Source organism: Penicillium manginii (assembly GCF_028828005.1).
Source record: "Penicillium manginii strain IBT 31320 chromosome Unknown utg000008l:1.0-3226943.0:1.0-3228205.0, whole genome shotgun sequence".
Taxonomy (NCBI): Eukaryota; Fungi; Ascomycota; class Eurotiomycetes; order Eurotiales; family Aspergillaceae; genus Penicillium; species Penicillium manginii.
Window position 1 is genome coordinate 2,271,588 of NW_026643109.1, and position 19,600 is coordinate 2,291,187.

The window sequence follows — 19,600 nt, forward strand, 5'->3', positions numbered from 1 at the left end:
TCTCTTTATCTAGTGCAATCCCTCATACTAGTATCTTAGATATTAAACTTTCATGTATATTACTAGTACCGAAATATGCAAATCAATATTCTCATCGCAGCTCCCATCATGCTTAAAAATACCAGAGTACCTCTATCAACTCCAAGTCCAAAACTCTTATCCCACCAAAAAAAAAAACAAATATCACCAAGCACGCCTATCTCAATAACCGTTCTTATCAACACCATTCTCACGATAGACCTGCAAACTATACTTGGCAAAAGTACTCCTGGACCGAATCCTCTTTCCATACCTCGTAAAAAGAGGCGGAATAACGCAAAACAGCGTCGCAAACGCCGCCAAAATCGAAGCGGCAACATTAGCCCCCAACCCCTGGAACATCTCCGTCGCAAAAAGCGGGAAAACAGCCGACATCGACGAGCGAAGAAGTTGAACCGCTGCAAATCCACTAGCTGCATACCCCATATAGCTATCGGCCAGATATCCCGCAAGCACGGAGTCGAATTCGTTGACGGCGTATCCAATTAAGACGAGCGCGGCCGCTGAGACTAGCCAGTGGATATTGGTTACTAGAGGCGGAATCGTCCATGCGAACCACCACAACCCGCCGGCTAGGATTGGCGCACCGATTGAGAAGCCGAGAAGTTTGTGCTCTGGTTCGAGGGGGATGCCTTGTTCTTTGTACTTTTGGATGATGCGGATGTCTTGAATGCGCGTGAGCATTCCGGATAAGAGACCCACGCAGATGGCGATGAAGGGGAGGTAAGAGGATGTGGTTGAGAAGCCCATCGAGACGTAAATAGGTGGTAAGGCTTCGGTGAAGAGGTAGATCAGGGCGAAGGCCACTGCACTCATCATCGCCACCATGAAAACGATTGGCTCGGTGAAGAATAGTTGAATGGGTCGGAAGAGACCAATTCGAACGAATGTCATTAGATCGGGGGTGTGATCTGGGTTCAATGCTTTCAGGGTATGAATTCCGCTTTCTTTGCGGACCTTTGCCACTTCTATTTCCAAGACTGAGGATGGTCGGGACTCTTTGATTCCGAATAGAAGGACCGTGATTATCGCGGTGACAACCGCGGCAATGCGGAATACCCATCTCCTACATCAAGTCAATTTTGTCTTCGGATCTCGGGGGAGGGGCCGATTTTCGCACATACCAGTTCAGAGAAACTGTGATAAAGATACTCATAATAGGCCCCAAAGCAAGACCCATATTAGCCACAATAGCCCACAGAAAAATAAGCCACACTCTATCCTTCGAGTTGTACATATCCTCAATACTCCCCGCAACAACGATAGCCGGAATCGCAGAAAGAAACCCGGCCAAGAAGCGTCCAACAATAACGGCCGCCAGAGATGGAACAATGCCGACGATCAGGCAGAACACGCTGTATAACCCAGTACTGACGATGTAGAGCTTTTTCCGACCGAAAGCTTCAGACCAAGCGGGAAATATGATACCGCCGAACATCTGGCCGAGTAAAGAAAGCGAGACAAAGAGGAAAATAGCAAGTGTCTTTCCAATTCCAAACTCATGACGGGCATGATCGGCCGCTGAACTGCCGGCCGTACTAACGGATGTAGTGAACAGGTCTAAGAATATGACCAAGCCTGTGTCGTAGATCTTGCGAGAGGTAGACCAATTGCGCGGATGTCTTTTATTTCCCACGGACCAGCGAATTGACTCTCCGTTTGGAGTGAATTCTAATCCATATTCATCCAGTATAGCCTGGATGTTGCTTGGGGTCCTCGATTGGAGGCAGCTGCAGCGATTCACCTGTCTCAGTGATCCCCATGATGCGTTGAATCAGTGCAATTTAGCAAAGCCTAGATTATCAAGCCAGAACGAAAATTCCAACGCTGAAAAGGATTCCGGTGTCAAAGAGCTCAATAATTTTAAGAAGGAATTCCCCGCGGGGTTGAACTGAGTCAATCAATTTCTTCTCGGCAGCTTTTCCGTAAAAGGAAAATCCTATGAGAACCCACAATTGCAGGTGAACTACATGATAATGCAGCGAGATGCAGCGAGATGAATTCATTCAGACCAATAAAACAGCTCTCGTATTTTTCTCGTATCATTTTCGTATTTTCTGCGGGGATTTGTGCATCATGTACTCCGTATACTCCGTAGACTACTGCAAATGCAGTCGAGACGAGTGATTCATCGAGTGTATGCGAATTGAATACGGAGGAATAAGCATGGAGCAAGGCGAGCCTTGAAAAGAACCATTGCAAAATAAACAGATCTGGGAGAATAAACAGTGAATATACCTAGGTGGTGTACTATCATCCCAAATCATCAAAAGCAATTATAATAATTTCGTCCGGCCAATAATTCCTCACATTCCCCCAAATGCCTCCAAATACCCCATTACTAAGACAAGCCAAGATCGTCTCCACCTTCAAAATTTATCCTTCTTTTCTTCCTTTCTTTTATCATCTCGCCCTTCTCAACACTCGCAATGCCTACACCCCTCTACAACGCCCTCATTCGCACACACCACATCACCTCCCGCAAAAAGGTCGCCGCCTTGAAACGTGCCGCCGACACACATAGCTGCTTCGTGCTCCTTCGCTCCGGCGGGTGTCCGGGGATCATGTACGTTGAGGGACTGGAACAAGGCCAGGTGGAGGGGTGGGTTGGAGTGGTGAAGAGGCTGCGATATAAGGATTTCCAGTTGGTGCGTAAGCCGGCGGAACTTGTTCCTGAATCTGGATCTGGATCAGAGGTTATACCCGATGACCTGAGCTTGGGACGCGCGACGGGCAGAGATGTTGGGTTGAATGAAGTTGAGAGCGTGAAGGAGTTTGGGAGTCTGATGGCTCAGCGCGGGGTTTGGGGGTGGTGGAGGAAAGGGATGGGATATTCTTGATATCACCTCGGTATGGTGTTCGATTGTTTCTTCTCTTCTTTGCTCTGCTCTGCTCTTCTGCTTGGTTTTTTCTTTTTACTTTTCTGCATGATACCCTATCACTGGCATTTCTATTGGCCATTCAAGCTTCATCCTCGATCTCGAATTCGACTTATATTGTCTATTCGGTACAATCATGTCCGGGGCCCGTTCTCCAAACGCCAAAATTCCGATACGCTCAAATCTACAATTCAAACAATGGGGTCACTCCTGAGAGACTCGACCTCTTATACTGGAGCAGGGTAGCTCAGTAACCTGCAAACTTCCTGTCAAAGAAAGAGTAGTCAGCATCGAATGAACCAATTAACACACGCACGCACGCACACACACAAAGCAGGGATACGAACCTTTCGCTGCCGCCGGAAATGATCATAAAGTTCTTTCCACAATTCTCGATCACGACATCCACTCTCCTCAGATGTGCCGGGCTTATTATCGCATGTAGGCTGAATCTGAGCCAGCATTCCCTGCGGCCACATAACCCAAGGTTTAGGCAAGGGGTCGTCGGAAAACTGCACAAACTTGCTCTCCGCCATGACCTTGTCAGGAATCCAGTCCTTCTCCGGTCCCAGAAACTTGTGATGTTCCTTTCTGCGGAACTCGCTCGTGAGCAGGCCGTACTCCTTGTGGGGGGAGCACCAACGCACTGTCTCCGTAGCGGTAATTCAGGATCGTGGTGTCAAGTCTGTCTGTCCCGTTCCACACGTCTAATTGGCCGTGCGTCGCGAAACGGGTGGTTTCTTGTAATCCGAGGAATTCCTTGTATGAAGGCTCGATGACGACGATCTGGGAGCTGAGAGCGTGGGAGTTGGGAAGGGTCCAGTAGGCTCGGGGCATGGCGACGACGGTGGGTGGGAGGAAGAATAGCTCGTCCATGTGCATAAGTAGGGTAATATCGGTGTCGAGGTGGATGACGCGGTCGTATTGAATGACGCCGAATGCGTTGAATTTGGCAGAACTAGTGTCCCAGGTTGCGTCGGCGAATCCTAGTGGGAATAGTGGTCAGCTTTGGTCCCACGGATGCCACAGATGCGGTGTGGTGTGGTGTCCTCTCCCCTCGTGTCCTTCCACTTACGTTCTGATGGTCGCTTGATTGACTCAACCTTGATTGGCGACATCTGGACGTTATATCTATCCTTGGCCAGGATCAAAAGTTCGCTGATACGATCGTTCTCATCGTCGACAATGAGATCCCACTCGTCTGGGTAGAATAGCAGACGTTCCGCCTTGGATTCGAAGCGCTGCAGGTTCGCGTAAACCATTAAGGAATTGCATAGATCTGTCTCGCTAGTCGCGTACGTCGTGTAAGCATAGCGCGTCCAGTCGACCTCGTCATAATGAATGTGGGGATTGGGCTGCGGAGGAAGCGGGATCGATTTCGGCCACAGGAAGTAAACAAGGAGGGCGAAGAGAATGACCCAAGTACGGATGTGTCGTAGTTGGCGTTTGGTCATGGCCATCCATGACTCGTCAGGGATATCAAAGAAGTCATTTTCCGAGGCATCCGACCCTCGGCGGAGAGGGAATGCGGAATCTTTAGCCGCCATTTCTGAGGAGGACGGCTATGAAGATGGAGATGGGCAGGAAAGGAGAGAATGTCAACCGTCAACCGTCAACATCGAAGTTGAAGTGGTGAACTTCCGCGGAGTCCATATGTTTATCATCACGTGGTGATTAGCCATGGGACACGCGGTGGTGACGTACATTTTCTGCATGAAAATTCGTGAAAAAATCATTAGAATTATAAATGGTTTTAATTTGGGATCAAACTATTCCGTTCGCTCCATTCTGTTCTTAGGTGCAAAATGATGTATTCAAATGTGTCTAAAGCTGGTATTGACGACTGTGGCGGCACCTTGATATTTGTAGACCCGCACGTGATATACCATGAAAATGCGTTCCGGTTTTCACGAAAAGCTTTCATAGCGTCAATTTCAGGACCATTTTTCATCAGTTCAGCATGTTAGCTCAGGGGAAGAGCGCCGGGCTCATAACCCGGAGGACCCTGGATCGAAACCAGGACATGCTATCCTTTCTTTTTTCCTGGATTCAGGCATCAGCGATGAGTCATCAACAACCAAAAGAAGTCGTGCATATTTGACATGCTTTTTTGCTTTTAACATACACAGTAAATACTTGGAAATTATCAAGAGCCAACCTATTTAGAGTCAAAAGCGGTTCGAGGCATGCCTGCCTCGGGAGGTGTGGTCTGAGTTGGTTGGCGCTATTGGAAAGATTTCAGTACTGTAGATAGCTAATATTCGAGGTAGATATTTCAATATTTGGTATCCGGTCAATTTATTCACTGCACAATCAGAATTGTTAGCATTAGGCAACTGGTATAGCTAGAATCTTCACTGGGGCGAGGGTGGCACCTCGATAACTTCAACTTCAATCTTATGACACTACTATCCTGGCAGGAACCAGTTCAACTCCCACCGTGGAGCGATTTAAATATCCACTTGACGATAAAACACACTGCAATCGAATGACAAAACAACTTATATCATCTCCAGTTTTCTCACAGTATCAACCTACGTCTCGAAAAACATAGCGATAAATTACTTTGAATTGCAAGTACTACTAGTATGTATACTGAAAAAATTACTACACCAAACCATCCAGTCTTTCAGACTTACTACGCAGTATTAGCTGCTCCGACAGTTCCAACCGTTCCAGCCTTCCGTCGCTCCCTCAACAGGACAGGCACTATCGTCAACACAACAGAAACACTAACCACGATAGCTTGGATTCCAAAGACGAGACCTAATCCATTCCGTTGAATCCAGGCAGGCTGGAAATACCCCACTGCAAATCCTCCGCAGGTTCGCCACATATTGAGAATGGCAGACACGCAAGTAGATCGATTGGGGTATTTCTCCAAAGAATATGCCGTGATTGCCCTGGTTAGAGTTAGCATTTGCCAAAAACATCCAACATAGCTGTCCGGTGGAAGAGGAAACATACACAATCGTGCCCACCATTCCAATATTAACCATGATCCACCCAAACGCGATTCCAATCCAGTGTTTACCGAAATTCATTGTCAGTCCGTACGTAAGTAGTCCGCACACCATGCTCCCGACTGGAAACCACACCCCGTGCAGTCGATACTCAGTCTGCCAGGCATGTTGGTGTCGGCGATAGATCCAATCATTGAAGAAGTGACCAAAGGCCCAGCCTGATGATGAATGAGTTAGTATCTATTCAACATGTAATGGAGCTGCTATTGGGAGGAAGCATACCGCATAGTGCACCAATAACACCAGCAAAGCGCATGGATGATGCCTCAATTGTATCAAAGAGGTAGGGAGGACTGTGGAGGAAAGTATCGATGGTGGTAGTGATTCCTGGACTCGTTAACCTCTTTCCCAAGCGTATCGCAACGAGACTTCACAAGGAAAGAATCCAGGGCTAGACATACCAATAGGCCAGGTGAAAGTAATCAGAATGGCAATCCCAGTCATCAATAAAGGGAATCGGAATACATAAATCACTAGGATCTTGCACCAGTATCCCAGCGTTTTCCATTTCGGTCGGCCAGTGTTTCCGAATCCAAAATACGAGCCTAGTAGGGAGCCTGGCTGTCTATCTGGGTTGTAGTATGTTTCTCGGCCGAAGGCGAGGACGAGAATTGTTGATAGTCCGTATAGAGCTGTCAGTACCCCAAAAGAGGAGACCCAGTTTGTGCCGGCACCAATGTAGCCGGCTATGGCGGGGCCGAGGAAAGGTCCGACGAGGAATGTTGTTCCCCTACGTGAGATTAGATTGACGCCTGATAGGGATGGTGAAGATGGGAGCATGCGTGGGTATTGTTCAGCTCACCAGATGTTGATCATGCGGGGCCATTCTAATAAAATCAGTTAGCTGTGACAATGCGCTCAAATCGGACATTTACTTACCCTCTGGACTATACATGTCGTGAATAATGGGCAGTCCAATGACTTGAGGGACTGTTCCAAAAAGGCCCTGCAGCGAGCGAAAAGCCGTAAAGGTGTTGTAGTCTGTTGAAAGCGTCGCGCCCAGGACCATAAACATTGTGATGACCTGCGGCCAGATCCAGACGGGGAAACTGGAGACTCAGTCAGTCGAGATTGCACCATACCGCATGAATTATCCGAGACTGAACTCGACATACCGACCATACGCTTCAACGAGCGGAACAGCAAAGATTCCACCGAATCCCTGGAGTAAAATGCCCCAGTTCATGCTTGTCGCGGATTTGTTTATGGAAATGCCCCATTCCAATGCCTGGGGAGTAATGAGAGTACCACCCCAAACCATAGCTCTGTGGTAGATAAAGCTAATTAGTTTAACTGCGATGATCACCGGTAGGTGGAGCAGACATACCCATCTGCAAGCAACGAGCTCGACATCAGCGCGAGAAAGAGCAGTGTTTTCCGCCTCTGGCTCCAGTTTTGCGGATTCCGCTCATCTGTATCCCCCTTCATTTCTCCCGACTGTACTTCATGCGCTGAAGCATCTTGCGACAGCGAAGGAGAGTCCATCTCGCGTACGTCGTCTGGGGAGTGTTTTTCCATTTTGCGTAGTAGTGCTGGTATTTACCAGAATTGCCGATTGGGACTCGGTAGATATCCGGAAGGGATGCTACGCGGCAAGGGGAGGGGATAAAAGTGAGTGTGAGTCCTGCACCTGCACTTGAGTGGGCGACTATCGTTTCCCGGGAAGACCAAGGTTTTATGCATGGAAGGAGGGAAGAAGGGGAGGTTAGATTGAATTCTGACACATGGCAGAAGTCTTTCTCGCGTGGCGTGAAGTCGCACAGATGTCAAGGAGACAGGTAGAAAAAGATATGGAAAGAAACCAAGGAAAAGGCGGAAAGTGATAACCCCCTTCTTAGAACTATCTGAAGTGTACGACTACGGACTAACTAATTTAGTTCAACCACCTCCACCTTCACCCAAAGGCTGGGCAGGGTTTGGTTGGGCCCGGTCTCACGAACCTACCTACGATCTATGTATCTTATTTCTTCCCGATTACCCGAGAGAAGAGAACGCACTTGCATTGGTCGGGCCATGGACTGAAATCACACAGATCAAATTACGGCTTTACGCCCTTCTCCACAGTGAATTTTCGCGCAGATCCCTTCTGGAGGCGGGGTCCACTTAGCGCCACTCAAAGGTACAGGGCGTTGTTTGGGTTTTGGATCCTTTGAACAAGGCTAAAGTTGGTTTCTTGTATTTTATAATACTGCACTGTATGGGGGGAGGGGCATTAATTATGCCGCTCTTTGCGTTGTTTGGGATCGGCGAGGGCTTTCGGTCCCTTACTGGCGCATTGCTTGATATGATTTGTGGACTTGAGACTTGTAGTAGACTCGTCTCGCGAAATAAGTGGCTGGCCAAATTCGGTGCAGTATCTCGGCTACAAAGTTACCTTCCAGAGTGGCATGGACATTCTAACTTACTCGTTCGTCCGCATTTCTTTGATGTACGGAGTATTCATGCTGGAATGTTGGGCCACGCACAACCCCCCTCATCTACATAAGACACCAGCACAACAAACCCGATCACATCTTCCTTCTTCTCTTTACGTAGCGTTCATCCGATTTTTAAGTGAGCCCAAATCATGTCTTTTCTAGCTCGCCTAGCAGGCCTACTTGGTCTGGCTTCACCGGCACCTACCATCCCCCCGGGCGCGGCCCTCGCAGCTACGATTACAGTGGTGAGTTTGTGCTGGAGCCGAACTTAGTTCAATTTTGCTTTGGGCGTAATCTGACTGGTTAGCCCGCTTCTCTTGGATTCGTGCCTGTGGCAGTCCATTTCGACCTCTTTGGCGAATTGGTTCGTTTGGGCCGACATGCGACCGCGGAAGAAGTGGCAAATGCCTGCAATGCGCGCATCAGAGCATGTTCAAGCGGAGATCCTGAAATTGGTATGTCTGTCATCTATCAATTGCTCTGATTTAGTATGTTATAACTAATTTTTTTTCCAGCTGTCAGACTTGCATGTATGTATGCGGCCTCCCATTGTTTGCTATGTACCAGTGTGATCACTTTTATTTACTCTACTAACTAATGCTCGCTAGCCGACACGCTGTACATTATGTCCGGACTGGGCCTAGTCGACCGCGTGGCTGATGATATATTTGCTGCTAATGCAATCACTCGACACATGGTTGACATGCCTTCTGCGCAGCATGGCGCCGTGCATTTCACCACCGAAGGGATGATGGCCGGCGCGTTCATGATGAAGAAGCTTCAGGCTACTAACTTCGCCTATCCCTTCTCCGAGGCAGACGGGCCTATCCAGTATGCTTACAAACTTATGGGGGAGGAGAAGCTCTCCCACGAACACACCTACTCGATTATGGAACAACAAGGTCGCATGGATAGCTTCAATCAATTCATGGTGGGCAAGTTCATCAAGTTTGGCACTTTTCCAGACCGTGTTGCCTCACTGGGCTACAATCTCGGCAAAGCCCTTGGCGAACCAGGGTCCCAGCATCAGAATCCTGTTATGGTCGACATTGGGGGCGGACGGGGCGAACTACTCCTAGAAGTTCAGGCGGCTTATCCACATCTGCAAGAGGCCAATCTAGTTGTGCAGGAGTTCAACACCGAGATCGACGCTGACGATGTCCCCGGTGTGCGGCTGATGGAATGGAATTACAAGGAAAGTCCCGAGCAGCCGATTCAGGGCGCGCGCATTTACTCACTGCAGCATATCCTGCATAACCTGCCTGATTTGGACGCGGTGGCGCTTTTGCAGAAGCTCTCGCGGGCGATGACGGCCGAGTCACGGTTGCTTATTATTGAATACGCGAAAAATATGACTTATACTTCGCTTCACGCGAGTATGATTGCTTTGTACGGTGGCCGCGAGCGAAGCCCGGCCGAGTGGAGGCAGTTAGCGAGTGTTTCGGGGTTGGAGGTTGGGTTTGAGGGATATGTACGAGCGGGAGAATCATTGGTGGAGATGAGATTGAAAAGCGAGTAATAAATTTATTAATCATCAATCAAATGGAATCTCGAGAGTTCTGGCCCCAAGTTGAACTGGCTCATTTGCCTAGCGTGTAAAGTAGATTGACGCACTTCTCCGTACTCCATACGTACATACTGACATGGAAATGGAACTGGAACAAGTGGATGTGAGAATGTTAATCAAGTGGAGTAATCCTCCGGGTCTTTTTGGACTATACTTTGGCTCGGTAAAATACCGACAAAAGTATCCAGTTGAACAAATTTTATACGAGATGTGCCTGATCCTCAATGCGAACTCAGATCATTCACGATATGATTTGCGCTCTGCATGAACACCTAAGAATTGACGAGTCGAATGTGATGGATGATCGGCTTGATTCATCACATCCGAGATCTCAACTCAGTAAATCACACAAGTACCCCTCCCCACCAATTGACAGTATTGAGTTCGCGTCAAAGCTTTTCCCGGGTAAATTAGGAACTTCAATTGGCCGAAGTTCCCTCTTTTGATTTATTAACTATACCAATGACAGACTAGAACGGATCTCCTTGCCTTTGGCTCAAGCCTCGACCCACTTGTGAATCTTATTTGATCTTCCGATTAAGACCCGGACAATTAGCGCCCGAGTTCCACTGTCAGTGCTCTGAACTTCCGTAGGTTTATCTCTTTTACCTAGTTTTTGGGTACTTATGGATGCATTAGGGAAAATGTCACACCGGACGAAAAACCGCTGAAGAGGGGCATTGCTTTTTCCCCATTCCAAACCTTCGGATCAACTATTGAATGCACGGCCTCGGTTTGTACCACCCTTGCGTTGGCGACGCATGGCGGTTGCATGGTTGCCATTCGTCGCCCCAGCTCGCATTGGAATGTCGCCTGTGCCACCGCGACCACATGGGCCTTGCAGGAATGAGACACCCACGCAGGGAAATAAACTAGCTAGTCGGGGTGGAAATTGAACAAATCCGTTATTCCTCCGAGTTTTCCTTGGAAATCGGGAAGTGTATCTGAAGTCCAATTTTAGCGCGCACATTTCATTGGAATACGCGTGAAATATTGTTGGCCTTTTTATCCATTATTCGGGTGTATCTTAATCTCTCAATCACAGAAGTGTGATATTAGGTTCGCACCAACCAGTGGCCCCGATATCCATGCCCTTCCTGTGATTCATCATCGTCCCTGATCATCCCCCCATCTCGGCCCCCTTGTTGGCCCAGTCAAACTTAGTCCGCTGAACTGCGATGGCAGGGCTTACTTCTAAGTTGTTTGCGAGGTAATCGGTCGTTGACTTTCTACCGAAGTGTGCCATATTTCACCCCCACTCCTATATGATCCACGCGAGCGCTGTGTGATCCATCAACATCGATGCGATTCCCCTCTCGTTTTCCGTTGATGCCTGCTATTTGAATGCGAGTCGCGCGCTGCAGTTGAATATCGATCACAAAGTTGGCCCTTACATCATCGCCATGGAAATCCCTCGACCCGGAGAGGGAGATGTCGATATCGGTATGTCGCATGCTCAGGGATACCAGGTCTGGTTGCTAATGACTGACGTTTGGTATGAATAGGCTCTGGCACATTTGCTGCGTGTTGGGTAGGCCAAGCCTGTCATTTTCCATGTGGTATTTTGGGTAACTAACCTGTCACTTAGGCGCTTACTGGAGTGGTTGGCGTCGCTCTGCTCTTTCGATATGCCGTCAAGGCTTGGGTTCGCTGGGCTCTACCACAGGTTACTGCCCCGGGAAGAATTTGGGGCATTGAAGATATGTTCTTCCTTGTTGCTTATGGCTTCGATGTGACGCACATCATATTTATTCAACTAAGGTTAGTGTTCTTATTTGTTCTAGGACTCTGTATGGGAGTATTTGATTGACTGGAATATAGTGCCGATTGGGGTCTCGGACGTCACTTCTTCTATCTCTCTGAAGAAGAGAGATTCCACGCTATGAAGTGGGACTTTATGTCCCAGCCAATTGCAGTCGCCTCGGCGATGGTTTCAAGAACTGGAATGATGTGGTTCTTGTTGACTTGCTTCGCGGCGAGTGATCGGAAACTTCGAATGTCGATCATCGTCTGTGCCATTATACAAATTGCGGCGAATATGATCACTATCGTACAAATAATTGTCCAGTGTGGGCCTAATCCATATCACTCCGCGGATCGTGTTCAATATTTCAAATACATGTGGACTCCTTTGCCAGCGGATGGATCGGTCGTGTGTCAATCACCATCTGTCCAAACAACTGTCGGCTTTGTCCAGGGAGGTAAGTACTCAAATTCATCTACACTTGCATGATATTATACTGACCGAGTCCTTACAGGCTTCAACACGATCATCGATTTTGCTCTCGCTGCTCTTGCTGCCGTGGAACTCTGGCAGTTTTTCCTGCGAACGTTAAATCGTGAGCCCAATGTTTCATTCTGGTCTCAGTTCCGCAAAATCAACAGCACAGTCCGATCTCGTCGCATCTGGCAGACACTCACCCTAAGTGGTCCTCTGATACTTTCCGGGGCTGCATCTATTGTGAAGACTTATGTACGTTTCCTCGGAATATCAATCTGCACAGTGCTAATATACAATTCTACAGAAACTTAAATCCCTCGGTGACCGGCTGGACTTTACTTATAACATCGTTTCGTTTGTCCTCTGGGTGAAGTGAGTTGAAGATAAAAATCTCAGCCTGGTAGATTCTAACATGAACTCTTGCAGAATTGAAAACTACAGCATCCTGCTCGCATCCTGTGCACCAGTCGCCCGTCTCTTCCTCCGCGCTGTGGTTGATAACCGTCGCGACGGCAAACCAGTCGGCTACTGGTCCCGATCTCGATCGAATAATAACAACAATAATACGGATAATTCGAACGATACGGAGCTCAAGCGACGACAAAAAGACCAATGGCTGGATTCCGCAACAGTAACAGGGGGGAATTGGCAAGATGAAGAGAATGATCAATCGCATTGGGGTACTACCGAGCGATCTGAGAGTCGGATTTCTCGGGCACAACAGCCCGAGCATTTGGATGATGGTTTCGTGACTGTTAAGACAGATATTGTTGTGCAGGTTGACGATGGGCGATCTGTTTCCTCTGGTGGTGCGAGATTACTTCCTGAGGGGAGTGAGCAGCTTCCTGTGCATAGGAAGGAATAGTTTGGGTAAAAAGGACTCGGAGGTAGTGTAGATAACATGACGTGGAGTATAATCTATAATTATATAAAGCACACGAATTGATAGAGCAAATAATAATTGGAAGATGACCATAACGTGAGCTCTGCAAATCTCTTTCCTTTCACAAGATGAAAGGCCAGTTGTGGGTAAATTTGTGGGTCCCATCATTATGAAGCCTGACTTATCAACCGGATCGGAAATTCTTGCAATTGAAATTTGTATCCTTTAAGTTCTCAACCCGCATAGATCACTAGGGAGTATTACGTATAGACACCTCGCGTAAGAAGAGTGTATATGAGTCAACTTGAAGTGAAAGAAACTTGCATTGTATAACCAAATTCCATGAATCCGGTCACCAAAGGGACTCATTATGAATGCAGGTGCAGATAAATTGCTTTTGTCGGGATATCATTATTATTAGTTATATTAACTATAGTAGGACCAGACCCCTATATAGAACATACATATAATAATTAGTTATACTAACTAACTCTTATAATAAGTTAAAAAATCTCAATCTAAATCTTCTAGTTAGGTTTTTTTTAACTTAAGCTTTACTTAAAATAAAGTTTCTATATCAAATCTCCTATTAAAAACTTATATACCTAGGCCTACCTAAGCCGTAGTATTCTAGTTATTTTATTAGTATTATACGATGTGTTAATTCTTATTATATAAGAATTAGTCTTGATATTAATTGACTTAAATCATACAAGGCTTGCCAAACCTCACAGATGGAGTCTCTCTATTATATTCTAAAAACTAAAAAGATCTTTACAAAATCTATCGCGAGGAAATAGGAACCCATCCACTCGGACATTTAACTCACTTTTAAGATTTTATATTTTCAAGCTATAATTAGTTAACGCCTGGTTCGTGCGAGGAGCTCGAAGTGGACAATCGTTGCTCCGGCCATGTGTGCCTGAGCGAGCGCCCCCTCTAGTCCAAAGCCTTGCACAGCTGATAGGAGATCTAGAGGCTGCTGTGTATCTACATATGTGATGTCACCAATATCATCATTTTGTCATGCATCCACTCCTTCCCCATCCTCAACAGTAGGGACAAAGACGCGGCATCCTGGAAGCCTGCGGCGTTGTTAGCTCAGGTTCTATGGATAGCTTCGAATTCAATTTGATTGGCTTTCAGATTAAGATTACCACAAGTACACTGGTTTTGATTTTTCTCCAAAAAGAGTTTGTTCGGGGTACCACAATCGGAAATGAAGTATTCATCAAATTGGTCTTTTAGCCTCTCCGAGTCCCACTTACCAGTGAATATATTGTACAGCTTACGGTAGGCTAAAACAATGGGTATTACGAGCGCGGGCGCATAAATATTTCCAGTATTGGCACCCATGAACCTATATGGTTGGGGCCTCAAATACAACCTTGGCACCTTCAAATGTCGGCGTGGTAAGATTAATCTGAAAATCTAACACTACCTATATACCATGCCATTTCTCTTGGGGGTGTCCACCTACCATGACTCAGACCACACTGGTCCCCGCCACTGGTTTGCTTATCCAGATCAAGAAGGGAAAATTATAGCATGTCCTGGTTTATATTAGTGATGAATTTGGTAATTATTTGATTCGGTTTAGACGTACCTCCGGGTTATGAGCCCGGCGCACTTTCCCTGTAGTAACATGCCCAAATCCTCCCGGCTATAACAGAGCAGCTTTCATAGTGTCAGTATACTAAAGACTCTTCATCAAATCAGCATGTTAGCTCAGGGGAAGAGCGCCGGGCTCATAACCCGGAGGACCCTGGATCGAAACCAGGACATGCTATCGTTTTTCTTTTTGTCTGTTTTTGCAAGCCTCGAACGGGATACTCCGGCAGAACTATAGATCACATGACTAGGCTTGGCGGTTCAGTATCACAATTTGGTCTGTTATAAGTCAATAATTAAGAACCAGTAACTGGGCCAGTTGAGATATTCTGGCTGGGTGTTCTCTTTTTACCAGTGAAGACTTATATCCCAGGCATCAGTAATGAGTCATTCCATATCCGTACTATCTTAGTTTACAAGGCAACACCCCTTGTACACGGGGATCCATTGAATATGATTATGTCTTCGCGTCGGTCATCACTATCACCGCTGTGACTATCACTGAATTTACCATAGCCTCCACGCCAACGATTGGGGAGTCCCCAGGGAGACCAGTGCGAGCTCTCGATAGGACGAATATGATTTGTTCTTAGGATTAGCAATCACTGAGTTTACTTCAGGTCGGGGCTGGGAGCCCAGGGCATAGCCAGAGCGTTTGTCCTGTATCTAAGTCTTTTCAGTTCAGACCTCGGGATGATTCCTCATCCATGGTCATTCTATTCGTTCTGCTTCCGTAAATATGGAAGCTTTTAATTTGTATTTTAGCAGTTGTCGTGCTGTAGGCGTGGCTACTGACTATACTAGTACCGCCCTTGTCGGGCATGCCACTACGATGACACTTTTGTATGTATAAGCAGCTTTCTAGAGCATTTTAGTCAATTGGTAGTTAAGTGATATCAAGACAAACAATGCCTGCGCCATTTTGAATGTGTTATTATGGTGAATCTACTCCGTACGTCAACGCCCTTTCCCACGTGCCGTCTACCCCCCATCTACCCCTGAAGATCCCTTGGAGCTAAAATGAGCCGAACGGTTGAGTAGATGCTTCACCCAAAGCTTAATCACCTTTAAAGCAGGCTACAACAATCTATCGCATACTATTGAGATATTGAGTGGATTTATTGACGTGCTTGGGGATCTTCAGTGGGGGGGCCACGGGAGAATGCACTGCCACATGGAGAGAGCAACGCTCGTGCCGAAATTAAAGCACAGTGCACAAGGAAGATGGTAGGAAGTACGGAGTAGCGGGGACTAAGATCAACTCGGGGCAAACTTCTGGCACTCCATAGGTATGTCATTTCGGAGAGCTCGTTGAATGTGGCGTAATCATAGGGGTTCATTGTGGAGATCAGGGGTTCGAGTTTGCGGTGATTTCTAGAAAGAAGCTTATATTGTGACTAGTGTTTCATTTTTCAATTAAGATCTGAATTATTTTTTTTCTACTGGTGATGGGTTGATATTCCTTTCGATTTCATGTTCTCTTGCATCATCCATGGATGTAACTGTATGCACCCTGCAACTTGGCAATATTGTGCAGCCACAGTAATTATAGATGTACAGGGAATACGCACTGGGGAATCAATTGAATATTTAAAGGGAGCACCATGGACCAAGATGTATTTCTGGTGTGTTTGAAAATAGAGAGTATACACCGAGTCCAGGGCTAGTAAAAAAAAAACTCGAAATTGAGAAATCTAGCTATATTCATGGATTCTATCATATAACTACTATTTCTTGCTTTTCAATAGAGCTTGGCCTGACCTGCGCATCCGCTGCACTTCCGCGATTCAACACCTGATTACTTCAAGTTGAGCCACCCTCGAGTTCATTTACTTGGTAAGGAGACTGTAATTTAATTTAGCAACTTAAACAATCCTTTGGCCATTCCAACTAGGACATAAACTGATTGTGTACTTTTGTTTGTTTCAGCTGTCAGCAAATGCTGAGTCATCCATCAACCTCGGTTGGCTTCACACTTTTTCTCCACTTCAACATTCCCCACAGTTTCAGTTTCTGAACATTGAACTCTGAAACCGGAAGCTATGAGTTCCCTCAATCTGTTGTACTTCGTACATACACTTACTCCATGAGAAGTCTGTACTCTGTACTCTGCACTTTGAACTCTGCACTTTGACTCCGGCATGCTCTACTCTCGCTAACCGCCCCGGGTCATCCCATCCCTGGCGATCTCTGCCCTCCTGGATACCCCACCAGTGCCAGCGCCCTCGGCGCCAGTCGATCCTTGCTTCGCCTGCCAAAAAACCCGCAACCGATGACGCCCACCGTGGGTCGGCGGGTGGTTCTTGAACCCTCGCCACGGCCTCGTTGGCCCCTGGGCCGCGTGGTTGCTGATCCCTCTCCAGTTTGTCCCAATGCGCGACCTATCACTCCAGCGCTTCGTTGCCGCCGTCGAATCAGCAATATTCCTGCCTGCGATTCCCCATCGATCGCCAGCCTGTGAGGCTATGAGGGGGGGAGGGGGCATAGGAATGGAGAACCGTCCTGTCTTGTCCTATCCTGTCCTTGTCAAGGCTGATCTCCATCTCCCTTTTTCAGTCCCTGCAGTCCCTCCATTTTCACCCTTCTTTCACTTCTTTCAACTGTTACTGCAGCTGCAACTTTTCCTCCTCTTCCTGTTCTTCTCCATGGCTTTGCCTTCTTTACATACACTCCTTTACTGATCGTCCATTCTTTCCGACCCGCGACAATGTTCTCCTCTCCACGACGATGGATTTTCATCGTCTCTCCACTCATTACCCTCAGCCTGATCTATTACCTCTACCTCAACCCCCACGGCCACTCGGGCGCAGTCAATAATGCCGAACATACCATTCACGCCGAGCAAGGCCATATCATTATCGAAGAGCCAAATGCTACTCCGCCCAGTGACTCCGCCCCGAAGACACCCAAACCTAGTAAGCAGGAGCTGGAGGAGCACCAGTGTGGGCACATTCGCCGGGACATGGATGATGTCTTTGTTGTTTTGAAGACGGGCGCCACCGAGTCTCAAGCAAAGGTCCCCGTGCAGATCCGCACCACCCTCCAATGTGTCCCCAATTACGCCATCTTCTCCGACTACGAAGAAACCATCAGCGGCGTGCCAACCTACGATGTCCTCAGCAACGTGACCGAAGCAACTATGAACAGCGAGCCCGAGTTCAACATCTACCACCGTCTGCAGCAGGTGGGCCGGGAAGGGCCTGACTGATGAAGAATGGGGCGACCACGAGAACGGCCCCTTCGGAAAGACCAACAACCCTGGATGGAAGCTGGACAAGTGGAAATTCTTGCCCATGATCGACGGCGCATTGGAGGCGATGCCGGATGCTAAGTGGTACATCTTTATCGAGGCCGATACCTACGTCGTGTGGCCCAACTTGATCAACTGGCTAGCACACCTGGACCACACCCGGAGCTATTACATCGGAAGCCCCATGCAAATCGGCGATATCCTATTTGCCTACGGAGGCTCCGGCGTCATCCTCTCCAGACCGGCAATGGAGCGTCTCCAAACCTACCGCTCCGAACACCAAGCCGAGCTGGAGAAGATGACCGCCGACGAGTGGGCCGGAGACTGCGTCCTCGCGCGAGCCTTTGACCAAATCAAAATCCCTCTCACCTGGGCTTGGCCCATGATGCTGACCACTCGACCCTGGGAGATCGACCATTTCTCCGAGGGCTACGGTCGCCAGCCCTGGTGCTACCCCGCCGTTTCATACCACCGCATGACCCCCCCGAGACATCGAGGAAATGTGGCGATTTGACCGGTCCTGGTTCCGAAGCGGCAAGAATGCCCTCCTCCTCCACGCCGACGTTTACCGCGATCTCATCCATAACGGGACTCTCGCCGGTCGCGATGATTGGGACAACATGTCACCGACAGATATCATTTTCGACGAACCCACCAAACCATCCCTGGAAAGCTGTCATCAAGCCTGCACGCAAAACAAGGACTGTCTGCAGTATAGCTGGAATCAGAAAGAGAATACCTGCAAGCACGCCTCTACGACCTTCCACGGCGCAGCGAGCAACGGCACGTACTCCGGCTGGATGACCCACCGTGTGCAGAAACTGCTGCGAACTTTCCAATCGTCTTGTCCTCAGGTCGAATACATTTTTGACTGATCTCTGACCATCACCCCACACCACACCACACCACACCACACCAACATCCGTTTAGCATTTTCCTTTTCTTCACCTGTATATATACCATTCTCTGCACATATTTCCTACGTTCTGCCCGAGGGCATCGGCGGCGTTGGCTGCGCAATTCTGCTTTGCTTGCTTCTTACACTTTTTGTCTGCTGGTCAGACTTACACTCGCTTGTATGGGGGGCGACCGGACTCTCATGCATCATACGAAATATAACCAATCAATCAAAGAAATAAGCTATGTCCAGTTCATGCAAAACTATCATTCTGCCAAGACGGCAAGCCGAGTCTAAATCCCCGCCGAGATCCCTCGCCCGAGTCCCGAGGCTGAATTAGATAGACCAAACTAGGCACTCCGATAATTGTGCTCGTAATCGGCCAGCTATGAAAGATGACTACAAAACACTGGCAGTAAAAAAAAAAAATCTATACCTTCAGTTATAAACAGTAGTACTACCTAGGTAATACTAGTAGATATATACAAGTTCAATTAGCCGGAGCCCTGGAGGTACCACTACTACTACGACCTCAGTATCAACTCAGCTGAACAAAACAATCCACCCAATCCATCAACATCTAAACTGTACAAAGTATTCATTCTCCCATTCAAGTTCTCTTCTCGGGTATATACAAATCCTCCCAGCTCTAATCCAATCCAATCCAAGCTTACTCAACATCCCGAAACGTCTCCGGGAAAAAGCCGGGCGGCGGCCAAATATCCGCAATAGAAGGCGGATGAACAAGAGGCTGCGAGCCCAGTCGATCCGGATCATGACAGAAAGCTTGGAATGTGGAGTCATCCAGAAAA

At 47.7% G+C, this 19,600-nt stretch overlaps 7 protein-coding genes across 7 annotated transcripts; 4 read left to right on the top strand and 3 right to left on the bottom strand.

Moving 5' to 3' along the window:
• Positions 1–201: 201 nt before the first annotated feature.
• Positions 202–1,768, bottom strand: N7533_011480 (uncharacterized protein; the record flags this gene model as incomplete). The annotated part of the gene is made up of 2 exons (XM_057108130.1): positions 202–1,105; positions 1,164–1,768. Coding segments are annotated over 2 exons (1,509 nt in total), but the record flags the coding sequence as incomplete, so codon positions are not given.
• A 700-nt stretch (positions 1,769–2,468) lies between these two features.
• Positions 2,469–2,879, top strand: N7533_011481 (uncharacterized protein; the record flags this gene model as incomplete). The annotated part of the gene is made up of 1 exon (XM_057108131.1): positions 2,469–2,879. The coding sequence occupies one exon, from the start codon at positions 2,469–2,471 to the stop codon at positions 2,877–2,879; it is 411 nt and encodes a 136-aa protein (XP_056955509.1).
• A 323-nt stretch (positions 2,880–3,202) lies between these two features.
• N7533_011482 (uncharacterized protein) lies at positions 3,203–4,465 on the bottom strand (the record flags this gene model as incomplete). The annotated part of the gene is made up of 3 exons (XM_057108132.1): positions 3,203–3,564; positions 3,650–3,904; positions 3,994–4,465. 3 exons carry the CDS (start codon positions 4,463–4,465, stop codon positions 3,203–3,205), a joined length of 1,089 nt encoding a protein of 362 aa, XP_056955510.1.
• Positions 4,466–5,556: 1,091 nt separating this feature from the next.
• N7533_011483 (putative MFS transporter) lies at positions 5,557–7,459 on the bottom strand (the record flags this gene model as incomplete). Its single annotated transcript, XM_057108133.1, has 8 exons — positions 5,557–5,821; positions 5,886–6,099; positions 6,164–6,268; positions 6,343–6,671; positions 6,744–6,768; positions 6,821–6,990; positions 7,057–7,206; positions 7,269–7,459. 8 exons carry the CDS (start codon positions 7,457–7,459, stop codon positions 5,557–5,559), a joined length of 1,449 nt encoding a protein of 482 aa, XP_056955511.1.
• Positions 7,460–8,507: 1,048 nt separating this feature from the next.
• On the top strand, positions 8,508–9,877 carry N7533_011484 (putative O-methyltransferase; the record flags this gene model as incomplete). The annotated part of the gene is made up of 4 exons (XM_057108134.1): positions 8,508–8,603; positions 8,666–8,813; positions 8,874–8,888; positions 8,967–9,877. The coding sequence occupies 4 exons, from the start codon at positions 8,508–8,510 to the stop codon at positions 9,875–9,877; spliced, it is 1,170 nt and encodes a 389-aa protein (XP_056955512.1).
• Positions 9,878–11,328: 1,451 nt separating this feature from the next.
• Positions 11,329–13,011, top strand: N7533_011485 (uncharacterized protein; the record flags this gene model as incomplete). Its single annotated transcript, XM_057108135.1, has 7 exons — positions 11,329–11,368; positions 11,431–11,456; positions 11,514–11,686; positions 11,747–12,126; positions 12,184–12,398; positions 12,451–12,518; positions 12,573–13,011. The coding sequence occupies 7 exons, from the start codon at positions 11,329–11,331 to the stop codon at positions 13,009–13,011; spliced, it is 1,341 nt and encodes a 446-aa protein (XP_056955513.1).
• A 4,336-nt stretch (positions 13,012–17,347) lies between these two features.
• Positions 17,348–18,765, top strand: N7533_011486 (uncharacterized protein; the record flags this gene model as incomplete). The annotated part of the gene is made up of 3 exons (XM_057108136.1): positions 17,348–17,796; positions 17,822–18,324; positions 18,380–18,765. 3 exons carry the CDS (start codon positions 17,348–17,350, stop codon positions 18,763–18,765), a joined length of 1,338 nt encoding a protein of 445 aa, XP_056955514.1.
• Between the last annotated feature and the right edge of the window lie 835 nt (positions 18,766–19,600).